Below are 22,063 nucleotides of genomic sequence, written 5' to 3'. Positions count from 1 at the left end.
GAACGTGCAATTATGTTGAAATATTTTACTGTTTACTCATTTGTTTTGTTTCCAAATCACTATCATTAATTACTGTTGAACTACTGAACACTATGGAAGAAAACTAAAGACATTTCTTCTCTGACATTTCTTTGACTGCTCTGTTCAAATCCTTTTTTGTCCTGTAGAGAAAGAGAAGGAGTGACAAGAAGTGACAGGTCTGCTGTCCTCTGCGCTTCACTTCATTTATCAGCACATGCAGAAGCGCTGTTAATAACAGGACATTTGCTCTCAGCAATCAGGTCACATTTGAAAAGCTGCTCCTGTCAACGCTTTTATACTGTTTGAATGTCAGAACAGAATTCGGCTTATGCTGAAGCGAGGCTTCCAGCTGTCCACAGAGCTGCTCAGCATGTAATGATGGACTCTCCGCTCTCCACTTATCTGTCTTCTTCCTTTTCTTTTAACACTGTACAGGTTTTAGCAGGGGAATGAAGTTCATGTAGAGTACTGTGAAAGACTGGAGCCATCCCTCCTTTATTTTTATATTCCAAAAATAGGAAATGGGTCCACTGATTTATTGAAAGATGTGCAAACATACAATTAAATATAGCATATAAGGCAAAAACAGCGTTCATACAATTGTAACATGCTTGAAAGTCATTATTTGTTATGACCACCTTTATTCATCAGCACAGTCTGACGAATAAAGGTCTCAGTCTCTTAGAATTGTGTTTGTCTGCCCACGTATGCTTTTACTACCAGTGCAGCAAACGCATACACATGGACCACCTGAAGGCCCAGATGCATCTCTCACATCATCCAATAGGTCTTTCCTCTTTTTTACTGAATCCCCGTAGTTATGCTACAATAAGCCTAGGCTGATGGGTTTCTTCTTCAGTCATCTTTTTTCACTCATATGTTTACACATCACTCTGCATTTAATCATTAGTTATGATTAAATGCTTTTCAGCTTGTGTGTTAGAACTTCGCTCTCCTCCACGGCTGACAGACCAACAACAAGAGCAAGAGTGGCCCACAGACCATCTGACTGTGGAAGGTGTCGTGCGACGTTCCTGTACCAAAGACGTAACCTAACACCACTAACTGCATGTCTTTGGACTGTAGGAGGAAGCTGAAGTACCCATAGAGAACTCACCTATACACGGGAGAACACGCAAACTCCACACAGAAAACACCCCCAAAACTTTATTCTGTTCATCTGAACGTAGCGTCCCACATAGAAAAGCCCCAAACAGGTGGTGGAGAGAAAGAAAGTAGAAATAATGTGTGTGTGCGTGTGTGTGTGTGTAGATATCAGATGTAAGGGAATTAAGGGCAGGAGCATTAGAGGTAGATTCAAACTGTTGTACCATGATGTAGATAGGAAGAGCTTAGGGGTATTCTTGAAGGAAGAGTATAGATTGCACATTAACTTATAATTAGATAATCAATATGATTTTGTTTATATATCATCATATATCTTTTATCAAATCTATATGTGCTTTTAAGCTGCAATCATTACAGAATATTTGACACTGGGATCATTTTTTATTGAAATACAAGGTTGTTTTTTTCCATTATTTTCATGTTATCAGTGATAAAACTAAGTAGAAACCAAAACAGTCAAATAATATATTTTATGTAGTCAAAATCATGTACCAGAGATTTTAGCCAAATAAGACTGATTTTTTTTCCTGTACATTTTCCTGATTCACTTTCTGTGGAAAGAATTCAATTAAAACACATAAAGCATTAAGAAAAAAATGAACAAAAAGCAACCACATTTAGCTGTGCTTTTTAGAATGTTATTTTCTGTTAAATTAATAACTTTATATTACATGTTTTATATTATATTATATCATAAACAGCATACAATTTGAGAGATTAATCTAAAAAAAGAAAGTAATCTGTTAATAAAGTACAACTGATAATTACATTTTCATTTAATGAGCTCAAATTCTACATATCAACAGATCTCACTGATAATAAAAAGACAGCAGCATTCTGGGGGGTGAGTGTAGAGACACAGGGGGCAGGCAGAGAGGGCAGACTAAGCCAAGCGCACACTGAAGTGAGTGGTGGCCTGAGGCCTTTTGGGGCCTTGTGAGCCATCAGAGCTTACTCACGCTAAACCAGGAATGAAGCAGCTTAACTTCAGCCAGGAAACACTGCCCTCTATTCTGTGTACCTCTCAGTAGGCAGCCTTCCCTCTATGTCCAGTCCAAAAATGCCAAAACATAGAGGGGTCGGTTGTGTTTTGCTATTGCTTGTGTGACTTGCTTTGTCACACAAGCCCTTCCTAAATGGTTATAGTCATATTGTTGTAAGTTCCCTTTGTTTGTTTGTTTTTTTTGTTTTTTTTAAAGTAGGCAAAATACAATACCAGCCAATTAATTAGGTATGTCACACAAGCAGCAATTTGGACCTTCGTTTGCTTTTCTTCAGACTTAATTCTTTCTACTATAGATTCAACAAAGTCCTGGTAACATTCCTAACCCGGAGATTTTGGTTCATATTAACATCACTAACTGGCTGCACATCCATGACGTAAATCTTCTGTTCGAACACAGCCCAAAGCTGGATCCAGATCTGGTGACTGATGCCACTTCAGTACAGTGAACTAATGATCATGCATCATCATGTATTATTCTGCTGAAAACATCCATCAAAAGATGGGTGCAATGTGGACGTGTCATGGTTCCAAAACTCATGGATGTGAATGACTTCAACTTTCCAAAAATAAGATACTTAAATACACTGGATTCTATATATACAGTATACATAGTCTTCTTTGGTAGTAGTAGGGTCATATACAGTGCCGCTAAGCCATTTTTTCCCAAAATAAATAAATAAACAAAAGGAGGATTCAAGATTGGCACATTCTCAAAGGAACAGCATTGCTAATATTTGTATTTAAATCATTCTGATATTTAAATGTATTAACCTTTCAATTAGATTGTAATGAATTTTAAGACAGAAATTATTTACAAAGACGTTACTCAATCGAAATTACATTTTTTAAAATATCATATTATTGCTTGGTTCTATTCTTATTATGCTCCACGTTGTTCGTGAATCATTCCTTCCATCAAAAAGGTCTTTCATTAGAAATCATCATGCTCTCTTGACAGGTTGATTGGCTTGCGTGTGTTTTCAGTTTACATGATCCAGAAGACTCATATCACTGTAGCAGCGATTTTACTTTCAGTGAGGCATGTTGACGCTTTTAGCTTCCCTGCATCGGTTGTGACTCAATCAATAAACTGATCTAAGGTCAGTTTTCTGTAAAATATTACTGACATGATTGGAGTAAAATTAATAATGAAACAGATCCAAAATCTAGTCTATATAATTTCACTCTGAACTACAGTCCAAAAACAGTCCAACTTTATTCTAACCTTATTTATTTTTTCCATACATGTTAAAAAAGATAAGTTGAATTACATTTGGTTTAATTAAATGGATTTTAAGATTTTACAGTGTGATGAGAAAAGGGGGTCCTAACAGGGTGGGGTGTAATGAGTTTTTGTCCAGAAAATGGTTAGAAAGTGATCTAAAGGAGCCTAATTGTAGGTGGTGAGCAGGTGAAATGGATTTTGTGTCCCAGCACATCTCAGCATGTCTCTGTGTCTGTCACATCAATATTCTACCAACCCTCAATTACACATCAGCTGTCAACTCCTCCTCCTGCCCACTCCCTCAACACACACAGACATATACACACCACTTCCCCCACCCACATAATCTCCCCTGCACTCTTGACTGTTACTGCTAGAGAGGAAAATAATTAGTGAAAATTTTAGACAATATGTGTCACTCCTTCTCATCTTCTTTTCTGTCAAATCTCAACTATTTGCCCCTCACCCCTCATTTTGAACTCCTATTTTTGAAAAATGCAAAGATGGACGGATGGATGAAAGATGATCATCACTCAGATCTCCTGTTAGATGTGACCTTTGCAGGCTGAGTGACCAAAGATATGAGAGTCATTACCAGTCGTTATCCCTTTGTGTGTCTGTCGCAGCCCTGCTGAGGGGAGAATAGCTCTGTCATTTAGGGTACTGGGTTCAACTGGAGGGTTAGGACCTCTATGTAGTCACAGGATAATTTTTTTCTGAGTCACAGCATGCTTGTGTGTGTGTGCACATGTGTCTGTGTTTTCTTTTATAGTTTTTTATAACCATATTATCAGTGTTTTGACAATACTCAAGGTTGTTTGAGTGTGTACGTATTTACTTAATTTATTAAATCATAAACGTATATATATGACATCGGAGTGCCATTTGGACTGAAGAAGTGTAGTTGGATCACAACAAAGAGAAGGAAGGTAGTCAGAACTTGTGGGATTGTACTCCAGAAGGCAATACTGCAGAAACTGACAGCTACATGGGAATCCCACAGCCAAATGGGAACCATGAAGAGGCCGCTAGGAAAGCCGCTACCACCAAATAGCTGCAGAGAGTGAGGCAAGTGCTGAATGGGAAGAACAAGATCCAGGCAATCAACACCTACGCCCTGCCAGTCGTCAGACACCCTGCTGGGATAATCAACTGCCCAACGGAGGAGGTACAAACCACTGACATCTAGACAAGGAAGCTTACCTTACCATGCATGGAGGGTTTCACCCCAAATCCAACACCCTGAGACTGTACGCTAAGAGGAAGGAAGGAGGCAGGGGAGTAGTGAGTGTAAGAACCACTGTCCAGGATGAAACAACAAAGATCCCCAAGTACATCAAGAAATGGGAAAATGGCCACAACTGATAGTGAACAGCTCAGGCAGCAGAAATCACAGAAAGAAGAGAAGCAAGAAAAAGAACCATCATGGATGAACAGGCTCGTGCATGGCATGCCCCGCTGGCGGATAGAAGTGGCGGATACCAAGAAATCCTACCAGTGGCTGGACAGAGCTGGACTGAAAGATAGCACAGAGGGACTTATCATGGCAGCACAGGCAAACGTTTTAAGCACAAGATCCATAGAGACACACCAGGAAAAATCCCAGTACAGGCTGTGAAAAGATGCTGCTGAATGACTCGAGCAGATCTCAGGAAAAACATGTGAAATCACTGTACAGAAGACCACAATCCTAGGAACAGCAAAGATAGTGCACAGGACCGTCAAGCTCCGAGGCCTCTGGTAGAAGGCCTGCGCTTAAAGGATAAAGACCGCCATGCAGGGAGAGTGCAAAATTATTAGATATGTGTAAGTAAGTATATGTATATACATTTTGTATAGGATTCAAAAATAGTTTACTAACGGCAGCAGAACGGACACATGCATATTGCAGTGGTTGGGTGTTGACAGCAGCAGGGATTCAGTGAAGTATAACACTCTAATGGGCGGAGCCAAACGTAAACAAACATGGGACAAGATCATTGGCCATACACTACGTTTTTCAACTGTATGCTTTCTTGTGAATACAGTCGAATCCTTAACCAAGTTACACTGTGGCAACAGATATAGTTTTGAAAAACATGGTGAGCTCTAAACTGAAATTCAAGCAGGAGGCATGTTGCTGTTGACTGTGTGCAGCACGTAATTCTTCTGATCTAAAATATACTGCTTAAATAGTCTATTTAAGATGTTGTTTACCAGTGGCACCATAGCAACATCTTGTGATGGGACCACAAAAAAGGTCTGTTAGTTTCTGTGCTGTCTGATGCACTTGAAAAGAATTGGTTATGCTCAGCACCATCATGCCAGGGGTGTCAAACTCCAGGCCGCGAGGGCCGGTGTCCTGCAGGTTTTAGATATCACCCCAGGTCAAAACACCTGAATCAAATGATTAGTTCATTGCCAGGCCTCTGGAGAACTTCAAGACATGTTGAGGAGGTAATTTAGCCATTTCAATCAGCTGTGTTGGATCACATCTAAAACCTGCAGAACACCGGCCCTCGAGGCCTGGAGTTTGACATCTTTGACCTATGGTGATTTCCTTCTTGAGTTATAGCATTCACACAATCGTTAGAAAACCTCTGTCCTTGAGTTCGAGTTCGCAAGTTTCAAACTCATCCGAGATTTTTAGTATGCACCTAATGGTACCAATTTTTAAAAAAAAATCCTACATAATCTTGTTCTCGGGTTACTGTATTCACAAATTTGGTTGGCCATACCGCCCACCTCGCCACCAGGGATGGATGACAATCAGGTTTTTACAGCTGAAGGGTGAAAACGTTGCAGTGAAACAGCACAATTAAGTAAAATACAACTGTATACTGCACAATATTTCAGATGATCTTTCCATCTTGCATTTTTGGAATCCAAATACTGTTTAAGGCAATACATATATACATCACCACAACAAACAAACAAAACAAAAACCAGGGTTTTTTCTTTAATTGTTTATCTGTTTCATAACTAATTTGTGGTAGCATGAATGGCTGTGAGAGAGGTCATAATAACCAGGAAAAGCTGGCTATCAAGAACACAATGGAATTACATTTTCCATAGATTTTCAACTGTATGGAAATACAGTTAAAATTCAAAATCCATGTCCCCTTTCACATTTTCCAAAGCTATCCAGTGCTCCAGATTGAAGTCTTTGCTGGGTTGATTCTGGATCCCGGGCCGCATGTTTGACACCCCTGCTGTTGGAGTAGGCATAGTTTTATCAAAGTCTACCCTGAAGAGAAAACTTTAAGAGAAAATATTTTCTCCACAAGGTAAGAACCAGTGAGTTTTATTATCTCGTCTCTTTCCATCACTCACCCTGAACCTGCTCTTGTCAGAGGTCTCTTCCTATTAAAAGGGAGTTCTTTCTTCAAGATCTGCCTGCTCGGATTGTTGTGGTCCTTGCTATAATATTGTAGTATTGTATAATATTGTTTAGTGTCGATTTCTCCAATTACATTTGAGATACCAAAAACAGGGGATTCCAAAATAAAGGTTTGTGGATAATGCAATACATTTAAGAGCTGAGAGTCTCAGCTTTAAGCCAGTATTGATCATATAATTGACTGGTGCACACTTGAAAGGAAAATGTCAATACTAATGATTATAAGAAAGGCTCAGAGTCAGAGTTGGAAATTATAAGAAAAAAGTATTAATATTACTGACATTTTTGAGCTTTTTCATTAGTTGACCACGTCACATACACACTGAGAGAACAGGTATCACAGCAGACAATTGCTCCTTTGTGCCGTCCTTCCTCAGTTTCCTTTTCACCTTCATCTTGCTGTTTCCTCTGTGGCTCCTCCTCCAGTTCCTCCTCAGTGACACTGAATACTCCTCCACAGCGACAGGAGTGTGTATATAGACCCTGATCTGAAAGAACACACTTTCAAAATTAGAGATGGAAGAAATTTACCAGCTGTAACCAAGTACATCTGGGACAGTACTCGTGAAAATATACAGACAGAGCATGAAATGGTAAATAAAAATTGAGAAAACAAAAATAGTGCTGAGCCTGAGTTCTTGTAATTTTTTAAAGTGGTATTAAGTAAGAGTCCTTTCTGTAGGTCATTCAAAGTTTTCATTTGGACATTTTTAGTCCACTTATTGTAGCTAATTATTTTCAGGGAACTTTGTTGTTGTTACAGTCGCTGACCTCTAGGGGCTCTCCCCATGTGAGAGAGCTTTTGCTCCTCCTATGCTCCAGGTCTGCCTCATAATCAGCAGCTGAGATGTTTTGCAGCTCGTCAGCCACTGTATCTCAAAATGCCGCGCCTTCTTTCCTTCCCTTTTCTCTGGGCTGTGAGCTGCAGTGGTTTGGGCAGCAGGTTGTAGCGGTGTCAATTTATGAAACTTGGTGTAACATTGGTTTTTAATATTTGTGAGTAAAGGTGTCCCTTTACAGAGACAATTGTGAACCACAGTGAAAGCATGTAGTTGTTTTCTGCCATTTTGTTTCAACCATTTTTCTCATGTTTTGTGGCAAGACGTGGAGCACAGTCATTGTATTTTGTTTTCTTATAGATAGAGTGGTCTTACTTTGTTTTTTAGCTAGACTGGGCTGTTCTGTTTGTCGTTTTGGCCTTGGAGACCCTGACACTAGGGGTGCAACGATATTCGTATCGATATTGAACCGTTCGATACAGTGCTTTCGGTTCGGTACGCATATGTATCGAACAATACAAAATTTTTAATTTATTTTATCAACTTTTCTTCTGACGATGCTGTCTGTGTTGAGCGCTCAGTGGATCTGCATTTGACTACTTCGCCTAGGCTGCACTGTCGAGTGCAGATCCACTGAGCGCAGCGCAAGCTAGCAAGACAGAAGCTAAGCTCATTGCAACATGGCAAATTGAACCTCCCCCACCCTCATTCAGATCTGGCGTTTGGAACTATTTTGGTTTTCATGTGACGTATGACCCTGAAGGTAAGCGCGTCATGGACTAAAGTAAAAAAGTATGTCGGATGTGCCACGCAATGCTCAATTACATTGGTGGGAACTAGTGCGTTAGCGCAGTTAGCTCGTTAACGTGTTGACACCATCCAGCCCCACGCACGGGGCAATCCGCGGTAACTCGTTAACGGAGATTTACCACGTTATGGCGTTAACGTCATTTGAACAAGATTAACGCTGACAGCACTAGTGGGAACACAACGAATATGACTGCACATTTACACCGACATCATCTTAGTGCAAAGACAAGTGGAAGCAGACAAAAACAACAAGCATGCATGCTACAAACTTTACCCGAGTCATTTAGACAGCCGTTAGCACATGATTCTCCTTATGGGGACCTGATATGTTTAATATGCTGCTGAGAATATAGCCCAGAAGAAGCGGATAGTATAGCTTTTATTTTGGAAAGAGACATTTCTCTCTTTTCCAAAGATGAGTGATTTCTCGATCAGATATTTATTTTTTTATTACTTTGTTGTTTCAGCAACATTACATTTAAAAACTGTACTTTTGAGTTAAAATATATATTTATAATTTTAATAAATGACAAATTAAAAAGGCATGAACATTTTTTTGTATCGAAAAAATATCAAACCGTGACACCAAAGTATTGAACCAAACCAAACTGTGAATTTTGTGTATCGTTGCACCCCTACCTGACACAGAGCTTCCCTGTGTTTTATTTGGGACTAATTGGTTCGTTTGGAATTGTGAAATAAACAGTGTTTTAACGACGTCGACTTTGTGGCAGTTAATAATTACCCCCACCCCAGATAATACTTTGTTTTTAAGTGGGGTGTAACAGTTGTCATTTACCACTAATCTATGAATAAGTCAAAAAAAAAACCCACCCAACTCAAGTGATGAGAACGCCTTGTGTCGATACAGACAACAAACAATTTAGCAAAAACTTAATTTTAAATTGCAGCTTTAGGCACTTTGTTACCAGCAGCTTGTAAAAAAAGAAAACAAAACATTATTTTCTTTCCAGTTTCTTTAGTAGAATCTAGTTAAAAAAGGCCAAAGATGACACAGTTTCACAGGCATAAGATAGTATTTTTGCACTATGGTGGTTCATAAAGGTAAACACACAATTTACTTTAAATGGACAGATTTTTGTATAGAGCATTTCTACGCTACATAATAATAATAATAATAATAATAATGGATACTTTATTGATCCCCATGGGGAAATTACTTGTTTTTCTCTGCATTTGACCCATTCACTCAGTGAAGCAGTGGGCAGCCCACTAAGCAGGCGCCCAGGGAGCAGTGTGTAGGGACGGTACCTTGCTCAGGGGTACCTCAGGGTAGCCGTTAAGTGGATTCGAACCGCCGACCTTCCGATCATGGGGCGGCCACTTTACCTACTGAGCTATCCCTGCCCCATGAGCACTCAAAGAGCTTTACTTGCACCTGCCACTCTAAATATGGTTTCCGGGGGAATGTTTAGTGTACATAATGTGTCATTACCATCATCCCAGGTCATGTCATCCACATAGACTGTAGAATCTATTGGCCAATCCTGTTTCAGTGTCCATGCTGCAGAAGTGACAATGCATCATTATTAGTAGCTGCAGTTATAGAAAAAACAAGCAATATTATTTAACATTTGCTGTTAAAGTTATTGTGTCAGAGTCTGCTCTCAAAATGTAAATCAAAATGTACTAAAAATGTAAATCATTCTGAACTTTACAGTCTTTTTTCCTACTTAACCCCCAGAAAAGTTGTATTCATTCAGATAACATCTTATATAGGGTTTTTACAAGTCAAGTGCATTGGGATAGACGATAGTAAACACTACAATAGTGCAAATGACTGTAGGGTGGATAAATGAACTGAGTGACATACTGATAATGGAAGGATGGACAGACGGGTGAAAAGATAGATGTTCACACTTACTTTTTCTTTGTTTTTACAACTCACTGAGAAAACAGTCATTATCAAGTTATGCAGTTTGACAGTGATAATGACTCTGAACCATGCATAATTAGTGCTAAACTTTGATTAGCTTTTAATTAGCGTAATACTGTGTGAAGAATAATTGCTGCTATACTAGTCCGAATTTAAAATAGGATAAAGAATGAAGGAGAGACGAGTGCTTTCAGGAACATACGCATAAAACACACCAGAGGTAAACAAATATCTTATTTCTTACAGTTTTGAAACCATCTATGGATATTTTATTTTTAACAAACCTTTGCCACACAGTGACTGCAGATGGCAGTGAATCCATACTCACCACATGAGTAAGTTAACACCTTGGCTAGGCTATAGCCAGACTGATACGACTTATTTTAAAATAAAATCACTTAAGTGAAAATTACGTCTAATCATGGGTTCCCTATTTGAGTAGCTTCCGGGGCCCAAAGCAGAGGTGGAGAACTTGATGGAGCTGTGTGGTGTGAGCTTGTGTGTGGCAGGTGAAAAGCTGCCCAGAGCTTCATCCACAGCGTCTTTATCCCGTCGTCCTTCTCTCACCCCAAATTGGTCGTGTTAGATGGCCGCCCCTCCCTGAGCCTGGTTCTGCTGGAGGTTTCTTCCTGTTAAAAGGGAGTTTTTCCTTCCCACTGCCTCCAAAGCGCTTGCTCATATGATTGTTGGGGTTTTCTCTGACTTTCTGTATTATTGTAGAGTCTTTCCCCCTACAATACAAAGTGCCTTGAGGTGACTGTTGTTGTGATTTGGCACAATATAAATAAAACTGAATTGAACTTGTCAAAAGGACAAAAACTATTATACATAAACATTCAGGCATCCCATAACGTTATGTGCATTGGGTCCTTGTGTCATAAACCCATTCAGTTTACCACTTGTATGATGTGCTTTCTGTCTAACATACACATTAACAGTCTGATGGATGCATCAGAGAGCAACTTGTCTAATTCCCAGGGATATTTGGATTGTAGGCTGGAGTAGCCACACACAGAAGCACCAACCTACTGATTAGGAGATGACCTGTTCTACGTCCTGAGCTACAGCCAACCCATAAATCCCAATGTCACTGGACACTTCATAACTAGGGCTGCCACAAACGATTATTTTGATAGTCGACTAGTCACCGATTATTTTTGCGATTAGTCGACTAATCAGATCATCATCCATTGGACGTAAAACGTACAGCTTATTGCACCAGCAGCATCTGCTCTTATATAACTATCATTAGCTTACAGCTGGTATGTTTAAGGTATGTGCTAACTAAAAATAAAGACAAGATGACAGTTTATTAAATTTTAATGAAATCTGCAGATTGTTTCGGTGGAGTTTAATAAACTCAGCCGTCTGCTCCTTGCTATCTAAAATATAACAGGACACCGGAGTATATTCTCGAGCATCTCACACTTATGATAATCAGCTGTCTGCTTGAAGTTTATTTAGCTGTGTAAAAACTATAACTTTGATCTCAGCCAAACTGATTTACTCAGGAACAAATAAAATACTGAAAAAAGCCAAACAATAACATTTTTAAGTTATCTAAGTGACTTATATATCATGTTTAACCTAAGTAGCGAAAGACGGCGGTGGGTTTGAAAACGATTTGCCGGGAGTCCGGTGTTCTCACGGCTCTAGTGAGCCTTGCCCCCGGCTAGCTATCGAGCTGGTGGGTAACAGACGTCTCAGAAAACGTCGGCGCGCTTTTGAAAATATTTGGTGTCTTGATAAACTGAGCAGATATTTGAAGTTTACACAGATAAATTCTTGCCTGAAAATATGTTAAACGTTTATTTTGTGACCCAGAAAGAATAATAAGAGTAACATTAAAACTAGCTAGCTGCTGCCATTGTTGGAAACTGAGCTGGTCACTTGCCCCTCCCTTCCTTCCCTCCCCATCTCCAGCTGCCTCCCTCTTCCCGCTCCACCACAACCACCCACACATGCAGGACCTTGGAGTAGGGGTATGTCACCAGGGTGCAGAGGAGACTCGGGCCACTTCGGAGGTGGGGTGCCCCCGGCCTCTCGGCCTGGGGCTCGGTCACTCAGGCACGGCTGGCTGCCGGTGGAGCTCACGGGCGCGTCACTGCAACTCCCCCTGGCTTCTGCTCCGTGGCTGCTGAGTGAACCCTCATCTGGGACTCTCCTCAGCTCTTTCTGGGACAGTGGCGCGGCTGCCCCTCTGTTGGTCTTCCTTGGTCTCTTGTGTTCTGGGGGCCTCTGGATGTCTGGAGTTTTGATCTCCTCCATACCTGCTTCATGCCCTGGAGGACGGGGCTGTGGCCCCCCCACACCCTCTAGCAGATCATTACATGAAGGAACCTTTTAAAAACAAGCGCGTCCATGCTCACAGGTGTACACACGGGTGATCACACCCACAAACTACACCCTTTTTGGCTCCTACCTCAAAGCACACTGTGTTCTGTTGATCTTATGTGCTGCACAATAATGTTTAACATTTAGTATTTACTGTCATATTCCCATATATCATTGTGATGTTGTTTATTCTATTACTCTTGTTCTCTTCTGCTTGTTTTCTTTTTTCTTTCTCAGCAGGTGATCCAGGTGATCGATATATGCATTTTTTTTTTCTCTGCCCATTCTGTTGGTTTTTGTTTTTTGCCCTTCTCCCCCGTCCCTCTTCTCAGCTGTTTCTCTTTCCCTCTTTCTTTCTCCCCTTCTTTCCCCCAGTCAAGTCTGTCCCGTATTCAGTAAGTGAAAATAAAATAAACAATAAAAGGTGAATCAAATGGACCATTACGGCAAGGCTGGGATGGTCAATTTGGTAAAGTAAATCCGTTGGGCATCTTTCTTTGCCTTTAGACAACAATTCTGATGGCAAAAGAGCCAAACGGGACAGGCGCAAAATAAATTAAAAAAAAAAAAAAAAAAAAAAAAGGAAACTGAGCTGGGCCGCGCTATGAATTCTGGGATAGGTTGGGCCATGAAGTATGCACCCGACCCATCCTTCAAATCTGGGGAAATGAAGGGCGCATTTGTCGGAGTCTTTGAATTTGGACAGTCTTCATGGTGTCGCTGTAACGTAATCGGCCTACAAATGCGGCCACAGGACAATGCGGCCCCTGAATTTGGACACAGCTACGATACCGGACACAGCTTCTTCTTCTTCGTAGTTTAACGGCAGCTGGCATCCTTGTACATGCAGTGCTGCCATCTTCTGTTTCAGTCCGTTATTACACTCGGAAATCCTACTACTTATTCCTGCATCTTTTGGGATCTTACAAAGCTTCAAACGACGTGTCGATAATTTTGATAGTCGACGTAATCGTGACTAGTCGACTAATCGTGGCAGCCCTACTTCATACATCATTACTTTCAGAGCCAGCATATTTAAATGACAGTATTCATATTTGGTACTTGTGTATAAATATTGTATATTTTGAAGTACTGGTACTTTATTCCATCCATAATATTTGTCAAATATATCCAGCCTGCTGAAAGAGATTCCTTTTCTGCTCCAGGACTGAGGTTAGAGCAAATTTTGGTGGACTGTGCATTCACTGTACTCTGCTGCTGGTAAATAAACCCAGGTTATTAATAATGTCTGGTGAGCTGTAGCATTTCGCTGATATACTGCATTCATGCTGAACATTCAGGTTCAAATTTTAAAAAAGATGATTGAGTTCGGAAAGTTGGGGCGAAAACCAGGGAAAAAAGTCTGAATTTTCAAGATTAAAGTTTTACATTTCTTTAAAAAAAACAAAACAAAGCAAAAAAAAAAACATAGGAAAACTGTGTTTTCCCATCAAACAACAACACGAGATGTAAAGAGAAGATATGCATTTTCACGTTTTTGTGCCAGTCTTGGTCAGTGAAAAATAAAACTACATCAACATAAGTAATACAAAACATTTTTTCCCGTCAAAGAAAACCATCACGAACCTTATCAGTAAATAAAGTAAATGAAGCACAATTTAAAGTCCCACCTCTTCTTTGCAAGTCATATTGTGTCCTAGTGGTTTGGTCACTAAGGACCCTCCATGCAGCGTCAACTTCTAGAAACTTCTTCACACCAGACTCTGCTTCGGAAGAACAATCCCCTCCAAGACGGTCTGGGTGGTACTGCAGATTTGTGCACACACAAACAAACGTATATTCAGACACCTCATCTTCTATGTATGAACTTATTGCAAATATTTGACATTTGGAGGGCTCAGAAGACCCAGACAGCTGTCCAAAAAAACAAAGGGATTGGCACTTACACAGTGCTTTTCTACTATGAGCACTAAAAGCACTTTTATTCCAGCCCAAGTGTCTTGTCTAACATTCACACACAGTCACACTCTCATGGATGCATTGGGTTATCTCTCCTGCAAGTTGAAAGATGATATGCAAACTGGAGGGGCTGCGAATCAAACTACCAGAGGTGTGGACTCGAGTCACATGACTTGGACTCGAGTCAGACTCGAGTCATTAATTTTATGACTTTAGACTTGACTTGAAAAAATGTTCTAAGACTTGTGACTTGACTTGGACTTTTACACCAATGACTTGGGACTTGAATTGGACTTGAACCGGTTTACTTGAAAAGACTTGATATTTTACCCCAAATATAAAATTTAACATGCATATTATATAGAGATTGAAAATGTGACGTCATTCACGGGTAGAACCGCAAAGGATTCTGGGAACTCGTGGCAAGCGGTACTAGCGCACGCAGGCTTTCAATTAAAATCAGTTATACAGCGATAAAAAGAAACACAAAAATGTCAAGAAGCTGTTGTATCATTAACTGCAATAGCCGGTCGCATGACAGCCACGGGAAGCCGACGGGTAAAGAGATCGGTTGTTATCGGATTACGTCGTTGAAGAGAAATTGTTCGAGCCATGTTTCCGAAGTAACAAAGACGCGACTGGATTGCAGCCATTCTAAGACCAAATATAACGTCCCAGAACCCTCCAGCTCACAGGTTAGTCTGCTCCAAGCATTTACACGAAGGTCAGTGTTTTTTAGTAGTTAATACGTCATTTTTCTTAACATAATTGGTGATATAGGTTACAAGCAAGTCTGGCGCTGAACAGAAATTGTCGCGCTATGCTTCTTTGTTTATTGTGCATAAATAGTGAATTGTCCTGACACAATATTGTGTTTCGCTTCTGTTATTATGGTACATTGACAAAAACATATACTTTTATTCACAGGATAAAACAGGTTTTTTGTATCACTAATTGCCCAGTACGATTACAGCATACAGTATTATTGTCACTGCTACATTTCTGTGATGGGTACCAGAAATTATTTCCACTACTAATTAATTACCGTTGAGCTCAAAGGTCCTATTAATAAACGGTTAACGATTGTGTATTTATGACGACGATTTGTGAGACTGGTAAACTTATGATACGTACGATGGTCTTTCGTTCTACACGGTGCATTTCAAGGTCCTGCACCCATCCGTCGGTAAACTGTACCTGGGCTTGTTGCAGTGACCTGAAGTTACTAAACTTCATGAGTGTATGCACTCACTCCAAGAACCGTATGATTATAAATATGCATATAAATATGCTACGATGAGATAGCTGACTTCATCTAACTAGCAAATGTTGTCCAGGCTACGTTGGTGATGCAGTTTTTTTTAATGTGTATGATATTTTTGTCATGCGATTTTAAAGCCGGTCCTACAACCGCATCCAAGAATAACATGCAGCTTATCTCAGAACTGTCGGTGAAAATTATTCTTGGAGCTAGGTTTAATTGAGCTGCATTTTAAAGAGGTGCAATTTCACAATTTGTGTATATTTTCTAAGTTCACTATTTTGTCATGTGTTGAGAAAAACACAGATTTAAAAATTACATGGTCTAATATTTACATTTAGCATAACTGCAACATTATTTTTTCTTTTTTTTTTTAAAAGACTCGAAAGGACTTGAAATTCAAAGTTTCAGACTTGTGACTTGACTCGGACTTTTACACCAGTGACTTGAGACTCGACTCTGACTTGCCTGACATTACTTGAGACTTGACTTGAGACTTGAGGATAAAGACTTGAGACTTACTTGAGACTTGCAAAACAATGACTTGGTCCCACCTCTGCAAACTACCTTGTGATAGGTCGATGTCTGCTCTACCACCCGAGCTACAGCTTATTATTGATACTAGATACATCCATTAGAATGTATGTAACAGAGAAATACACAGAAATTAGTTAGACAGCACAGTCTCATCTGGGCACCTTTTGGCACCTAAGGCAGTCAAATGTGGGTCAGTTGGCTTAAAAGTCTTGGCCAACAATTTTCTAATAGCTTTACACACTTGTCGCTAATAGCTATCCTCCAGCTAAATATCTGTGCGCCATTTAACAAAACTGATGACAGCATTTTATTGCTAGCTTCTCTTCATGCAAACAAAACCCTTCCATGCACAAATGACAGTCATGGAGTTCCACATGTGCTGGGGCTGATCCCTTATCCACCTCCTCTTAAGATATGTCATTAGAAAAAAACTGCATATGCTTCCACTGCATTACTTATCAGGTGTAAATGCAGTGGTGAGAATGAATACAAACGCCACATTTAATACAATCTTATCATGATGACAATGCAATGATCAGATGCTTTCCAAATGGTATGAGGTGGTGGCTCAAAACAGGACGACCTTTCTGTTTTCAAACAAAAGGAACTGGCTGCTAGTAACAAAGTGTGTAAAGATAACATCTAAAGTGGATTTGTTCCCAAATTGTTTATGTATAGACATAACACTGGTTCATCACTGAGTTAAGAGCCTTTTTATGCTTAAAAAAATACACAGGTAAGTTGCCTAAGCCAAAAAAAAAAAAAAAAAATCTGGTCAGCTCCAGGGACTGAAATGAGGGAAAAGGCACACAATGTGGACAACAAAATGGAAATACATGAGGGTAGACCGCTTTTGCATGCATATAGGTAGTATGGGTCTATAGACAGATGGAACAAATAGAGAATGGATTTACCTGTAAGGCCAGCTGCTGGTACCTGTGTCTGAGCTGCTGAACCGAGTCTGAGGGGTTTGCTCCCAGGACAGCATACAGATCCTTCTCTATTGTTTGGTTCATTCTTGCGTAAGTGCGATGCTGACATCAGACAATTGCATTCACCATCATAAGGAGAGTCTTTTGCAAATATGTGAACTGTTTTTAGGACCTTTAGCAGTCAGCTCAGTAAAATGTGCTCACTTAGAAATGTCAAATCAAACCGCAACCTTTGAACGGGTTACAGTTATTCCACACTGACGCAGGACGAACTGCAACAAAACGAGAGCTCTTCGTTTGAAATTATTAGTAATTACAGTGGGTAATCTCGGTTAACTTGCACAAACACAGTGTGGTACACACATGACAGGCAGTTATTCAGTGTGAACCTGCGGGCTCAGAGGTGTGCCGGGGTCAGGAAAGACGCGAGCTTCACGACAAAGTAACGCTTAGATAAGTTTAACAGACGAAATGTGGTCGACGAAGGCGCTTATGGTTTCACATTTTCTATATTTCCCAGAGACCTACATTTAAAGGACTGAACATACCTCTAACACACGAGACAACATAGCGTTCTACGCTGTTATGAGTCCCCTTAAAAACAGCCCGTGTATTTATGGTCCGCCTGCTTGAGTTCCGCTAGGAAAATGAAATACAGAACACTTCGAGTACCGTTTTGTACTCAGACTAGTGCACAACAGTGCTAGTGGCACCCATTAAAATAAAACTACTTTTGTACAAGATGTAATAAACATACGGAAGAGGATTGGGGCCACTGGGGAAAAAAGTGGGCACGTCTTTTTTTCATTTCCAGATGAAAAAAAAACGTGCCCACCCAGTGGCTCTAATCCTTCTCCGTAGCAACGTATTTGGTTAACGAACTTTATCAGGAAATAAAATTTACATTTTATTTTATTTTTACATTAATAGAACAATAACGACGAAGAACATTTTAAAAACAAAAAGCACAAGATAAAATAAACAAACAAATTTACGCTCGCTCCTGATTTAGCACAACTTGAAATGAATAAACTTAGAATAATGGGTCCTACATCGTGTGCCAAAGCCCCTTACTCAATGACATCTGAAACTTACAAGATGAAAAACGTTTTAGTTATTTCTTTAATTTGTCAGTCCCCTGTACAACACAATCCTGTAGGCAGTGTGAGAGAGTGTCAAACACGTCTTTGTCTACAGATATGTCAACAAAAGGGAAAAGGCTCAGGTAAAAAAACTAATACCATAGTGTATGATTTGACACTGATGTGTATAGAAAGACTTTTTTTATTATATTATATTGTGAAGTAGATAGATAATCTGGAAACCATCCCAGCTACCATAGGATGAGGATACCAACCAAATTCTGATTAACTTGGAGCATTTGGAGAATTTTCTTGGGAAAACAAGTGTGAACAACAGCTAATTCCCTTTATCCAGAGAACAACAGTAATTATTGCAGAACATGATTAGGGGCAAAATAAGGACAATATGGTTGCTATGTAAATAGAGAAAGTTGTTGAATAGTTGAACTCTGAAAATATCATGGAAGTGAAACAAGTGTTAGTGATTGTTTCAAACTGTGGTGCAAATAGATAAGATATTTTACTTTAAAGTATCGCAACAACCAATATAAAGTGTTGAATTCCATTGCCAAATGTCTGAGCAATCATCCAGCAAAGAGCAGCGCAGGACCACATGCTGGGAAATCTGTCCTGAAAATACAGACCAGAAGTGATCTGTTAATTGAAATGGGAACAGAAGTGATGAGGTGACATGATGACACCTTTATGATCTGATTTCCTGTCTGTCGCTCAGTCGTGGCTCTTAACGAGACCACAGAGGGAATGGGTGAAGAGGAGAGATCCTGGGTGAATGACATTGTTGTACAGTTAATTATGTCGTCCTTTTGGGTGAATTAAGGCTCAATTAGTGAAGTGACAAAGTATTCATTGTCAAACTGTGGCTGCCATCGTCACTTTATTAAATACCAAGGTCTGTACAGCCTCCTGTAGTGTCATCCAGCTGTCCTGAAATACGTCGTGTCTTTGTGAACCTTTTGGTCACACTTTGGTCAAAGGTGTTGATAAAATTCTGCTCTTAGTGGAAGTTTTTGTATGAGACTTTGTTATTATGGAAAAATGAAAAATATTCTAACATGTATAAGCAGGCTGTGTATAATATTAGTCAGATGAAGCTGTTCAAAATAGAACAATTTTTTACATTCCCACCTATCATATAACACATTTTATACACAAAAAGATGAGTAGTGCATTATTATAGTGCATTTCAATGCACTATAATAATGCACTACTCATCTGCAAAGTCACCCGAGTCCAGATACAGGCCATATATGGCCTGTATCTGGACTCGGATACTCACCTATCACCTACCTGCCTGCCCTCCTGGAGTCCTTTGCTCTCTGGACTCAGTAACAGAAGTGGTTGGTTTTTCTGGCCCAAACACCCACAAAGCTTGCCTAGCTGCCTCCTCCTGAAATTTTCCCTCCTCAACTCACAAGTACACAATCCTCATATCTACAACATTCATGGATCTCTGGAAGCTTGGAATTAACTCTGCTCTCCTCTAACATAGTGCTATCCCTCCCATATACAGGTAACAATACCAGCAATGAAATTCTTAGGCCCCTCAATATTGTACAGAGAAGAGTAAAACTGCACATAAGTAACACTAAATAAAAATAAGATAAACTATATAAATAAAGGAAATATATCCTCCTCGATATTTCAGCAGCTCAGTTGGTTGATGGTTTGTGGGTAGAAACTGTCCCTGAAGAGTGTATGGCTGGGGTGGCTGGGATCAGACAGGGTCCTCTGGGCCTTCCTCCTACAGCGCTGTTTGTAAAGGTCTGGATGGCTGGCAGTTCAGACCTGGTGATTCGTTGTGCTGATTTGACCACCCTCCATAGAGCTTTGTGGTCCAGAGCATTACAACTTCCTACCAGGTCATGATGTAGTCAGAAGGAATACTCTTGATGGTGCATCGACAGAAGTTGGCGAGTATTCTGCGGTCCATGCCAACCTCCTTAGCTGCCACAGAAGGAAGAACCGCTGTCTCGTTGCTTTTGTGATCACATTTGTGATGTCGGCAGCTCAGATCCTCACTTATGTTAATAACCAGCAACCTGAAGTATCTGACTCTCTCCACCTCTGTCCCCTCCATGTAAATGGGAGTATGCCCTGCAGTCTCCTGTAGTCCACAGGGAGCTCTTTGGTCTTTCTGACATCCAGACACCGTGATGTCAAGTCTCTCATCTCTGTTCTGTAAGTGGGCGTCGTGCTTCCTGCCAGTCGAAAACATCATACAGCTCATTCAGTGCCTTCATGGCTTTGCCATGGAGGGGAATATAAACAGTGGAACAGAACACAGTTTTAAACTCTCTAGGCAGATAAAATGGTCTGCATCTGATCATGAGGTGTTCAAGATTAGGAGAGCACCCTGATAAAACTGTTTGTACATCCACACACCACCACTTCTTAGTCATTATGCATACACCACCTCCCCTGCACTTACCAGAGACCTTTGTCCAGTCCTGGTGGTTAATGGAAAGACCCACAAGGACAATAGCTGAGTCAGGAACTGAGGAATCAAGCCACGTCTCCGTAAAAATAAAGAAATTACAGTCTTTAACAATCCCAGTGCAAAGTCACCCTGGCCCACAGTTCATCCAGTTTGTTTTCCAAAGTTTGGACGTTAGCAAGAAGAATGCTGGTAATTGGGGAATGGTGTTGTCATTCTCTGGCTCATTTCCCCTTTTCCTCCAGGGTAGTTTCCACTCTGGTAAGGTAAGGCACCTCCATTCATTAAAAAGTATGTTGGTGCGGTCCCAGATTGTGAATGCTGTCAAATGTCTAAAAAGAGTTTGTCTGTCATAGATTATCAGTGCACTGCATGTTACAAAAAAACCTAGAAAATAGTGTTAAAAACACACAAAACATGCAAAATTGAGGTGGATGCCGAGCAACAGCAGCCATCCTCACTGCCGCAATCTTCTTTAGATCCCGAAGTGTAACAACATTTGGGAGAAATTTTAAAGTTTAAGAATTTCTTTAACATGGAAACAATATTTTGCATTTAAAAAAAGTTGATTTGTATATTTTTTAAAAATGCCATACTGCCACATACATAGTCAGCATGTGGGTACTGTTGGAATTAAATAATTCCATTAGTCAGTGATACAGCAGCGACAGCAGGATTCTCAAAAACATCTTAATCTTTGCCACACATAAATATCCAGCTTCCAGTAGATGTTTTAGACAGAAATATTTTATTTGTTTCCCAGGCTGTCACAAATCATTTTTTTACTAAAAAATAAATCAGCTCAGTGTTATTCAGGTTTCTCATTAAAGCATTACCAGCTATAACTATATGGGATTTATTTCAAACTTGTTCTTATTTAACTGTCTACTGTCTTGTAAAATGCACTGTATTTCAGCAAGAAAGGCAACTAAATGTAATAAACGTCAAGACAATGAGAGAAATTAAGTCTGGAGGGTTGTGACATAGATGATATTCTAGATATGTTAAGTTTTATGTGAGTCATGGTTTACAGAACGATAGGAAGAAGACCCAGTTTCATGGAATATCTCTGTTTGTTTGGAATGAATTGTATAAACGGAGGAATAAGAATAAAAATACACGTGGGTGTGTGCTGGCTAGCACTCTCAGTCATAGCGCAGCTGTTCATTAGAAAAGTGTGAGTTTTTCTAATGAACAACACAGATGATTATAGCAGCCATCTCTGGCTCATTAAAGATGGAAAAGAACAGCCAGGCAAATATACCTGTCTACCTGTTTGTGATCATGAAGCTGTTGT

General features: G+C 40.0%; 1 protein-coding gene across 3 annotated transcripts in view; it reads right to left on the bottom strand.

The window, feature by feature from the left end:
• Positions 1–541: 541 nt before the first annotated feature.
• Positions 542–22,063, bottom strand: part of dnajc24 (DnaJ (Hsp40) homolog, subfamily C, member 24) — a 48,550-nt gene continuing 27,028 nt past the window's right edge. The window contains exons 1-5 of one of the 3 annotated variants that reach the window (XM_082541329.1): positions 17,212–18,006; positions 14,211–14,346; positions 9,805–9,873; positions 7,041–7,247; positions 542–6,571 (exon numbers count right to left, since the gene is read on the bottom strand). In XM_082541329.1, the coding sequence (XP_082397455.1) occupies positions 6,459–6,571; positions 7,041–7,247; positions 9,805–9,873; positions 14,211–14,346; positions 17,212–17,313 (627 nt within the window). In that variant the 5' untranslated portion in view covers positions 17,314–18,006 and the 3' untranslated portion in view covers positions 542–6,458. Of the gene's footprint in view, positions 6,780–7,040; positions 7,248–9,804; positions 9,874–14,210; positions 14,347–17,211; positions 18,007–22,063 lie in introns of those variants that run through there. The other 2 variants (XM_082541331.1, XM_082541330.1) reach the window with 2 other exon arrangements.

Source organism: Aulonocara stuartgranti (assembly GCF_965226115.1).
Source record: "Aulonocara stuartgranti genome assembly, chromosome: 7".
Lineage (NCBI taxonomy): Eukaryota > Metazoa > Chordata > Actinopteri > Cichliformes > Cichlidae > Aulonocara > Aulonocara stuartgranti.
Note: the sequence above shows the minus strand (reverse complement) of the source record. Positions and strands in the feature narration are given on the sequence as shown.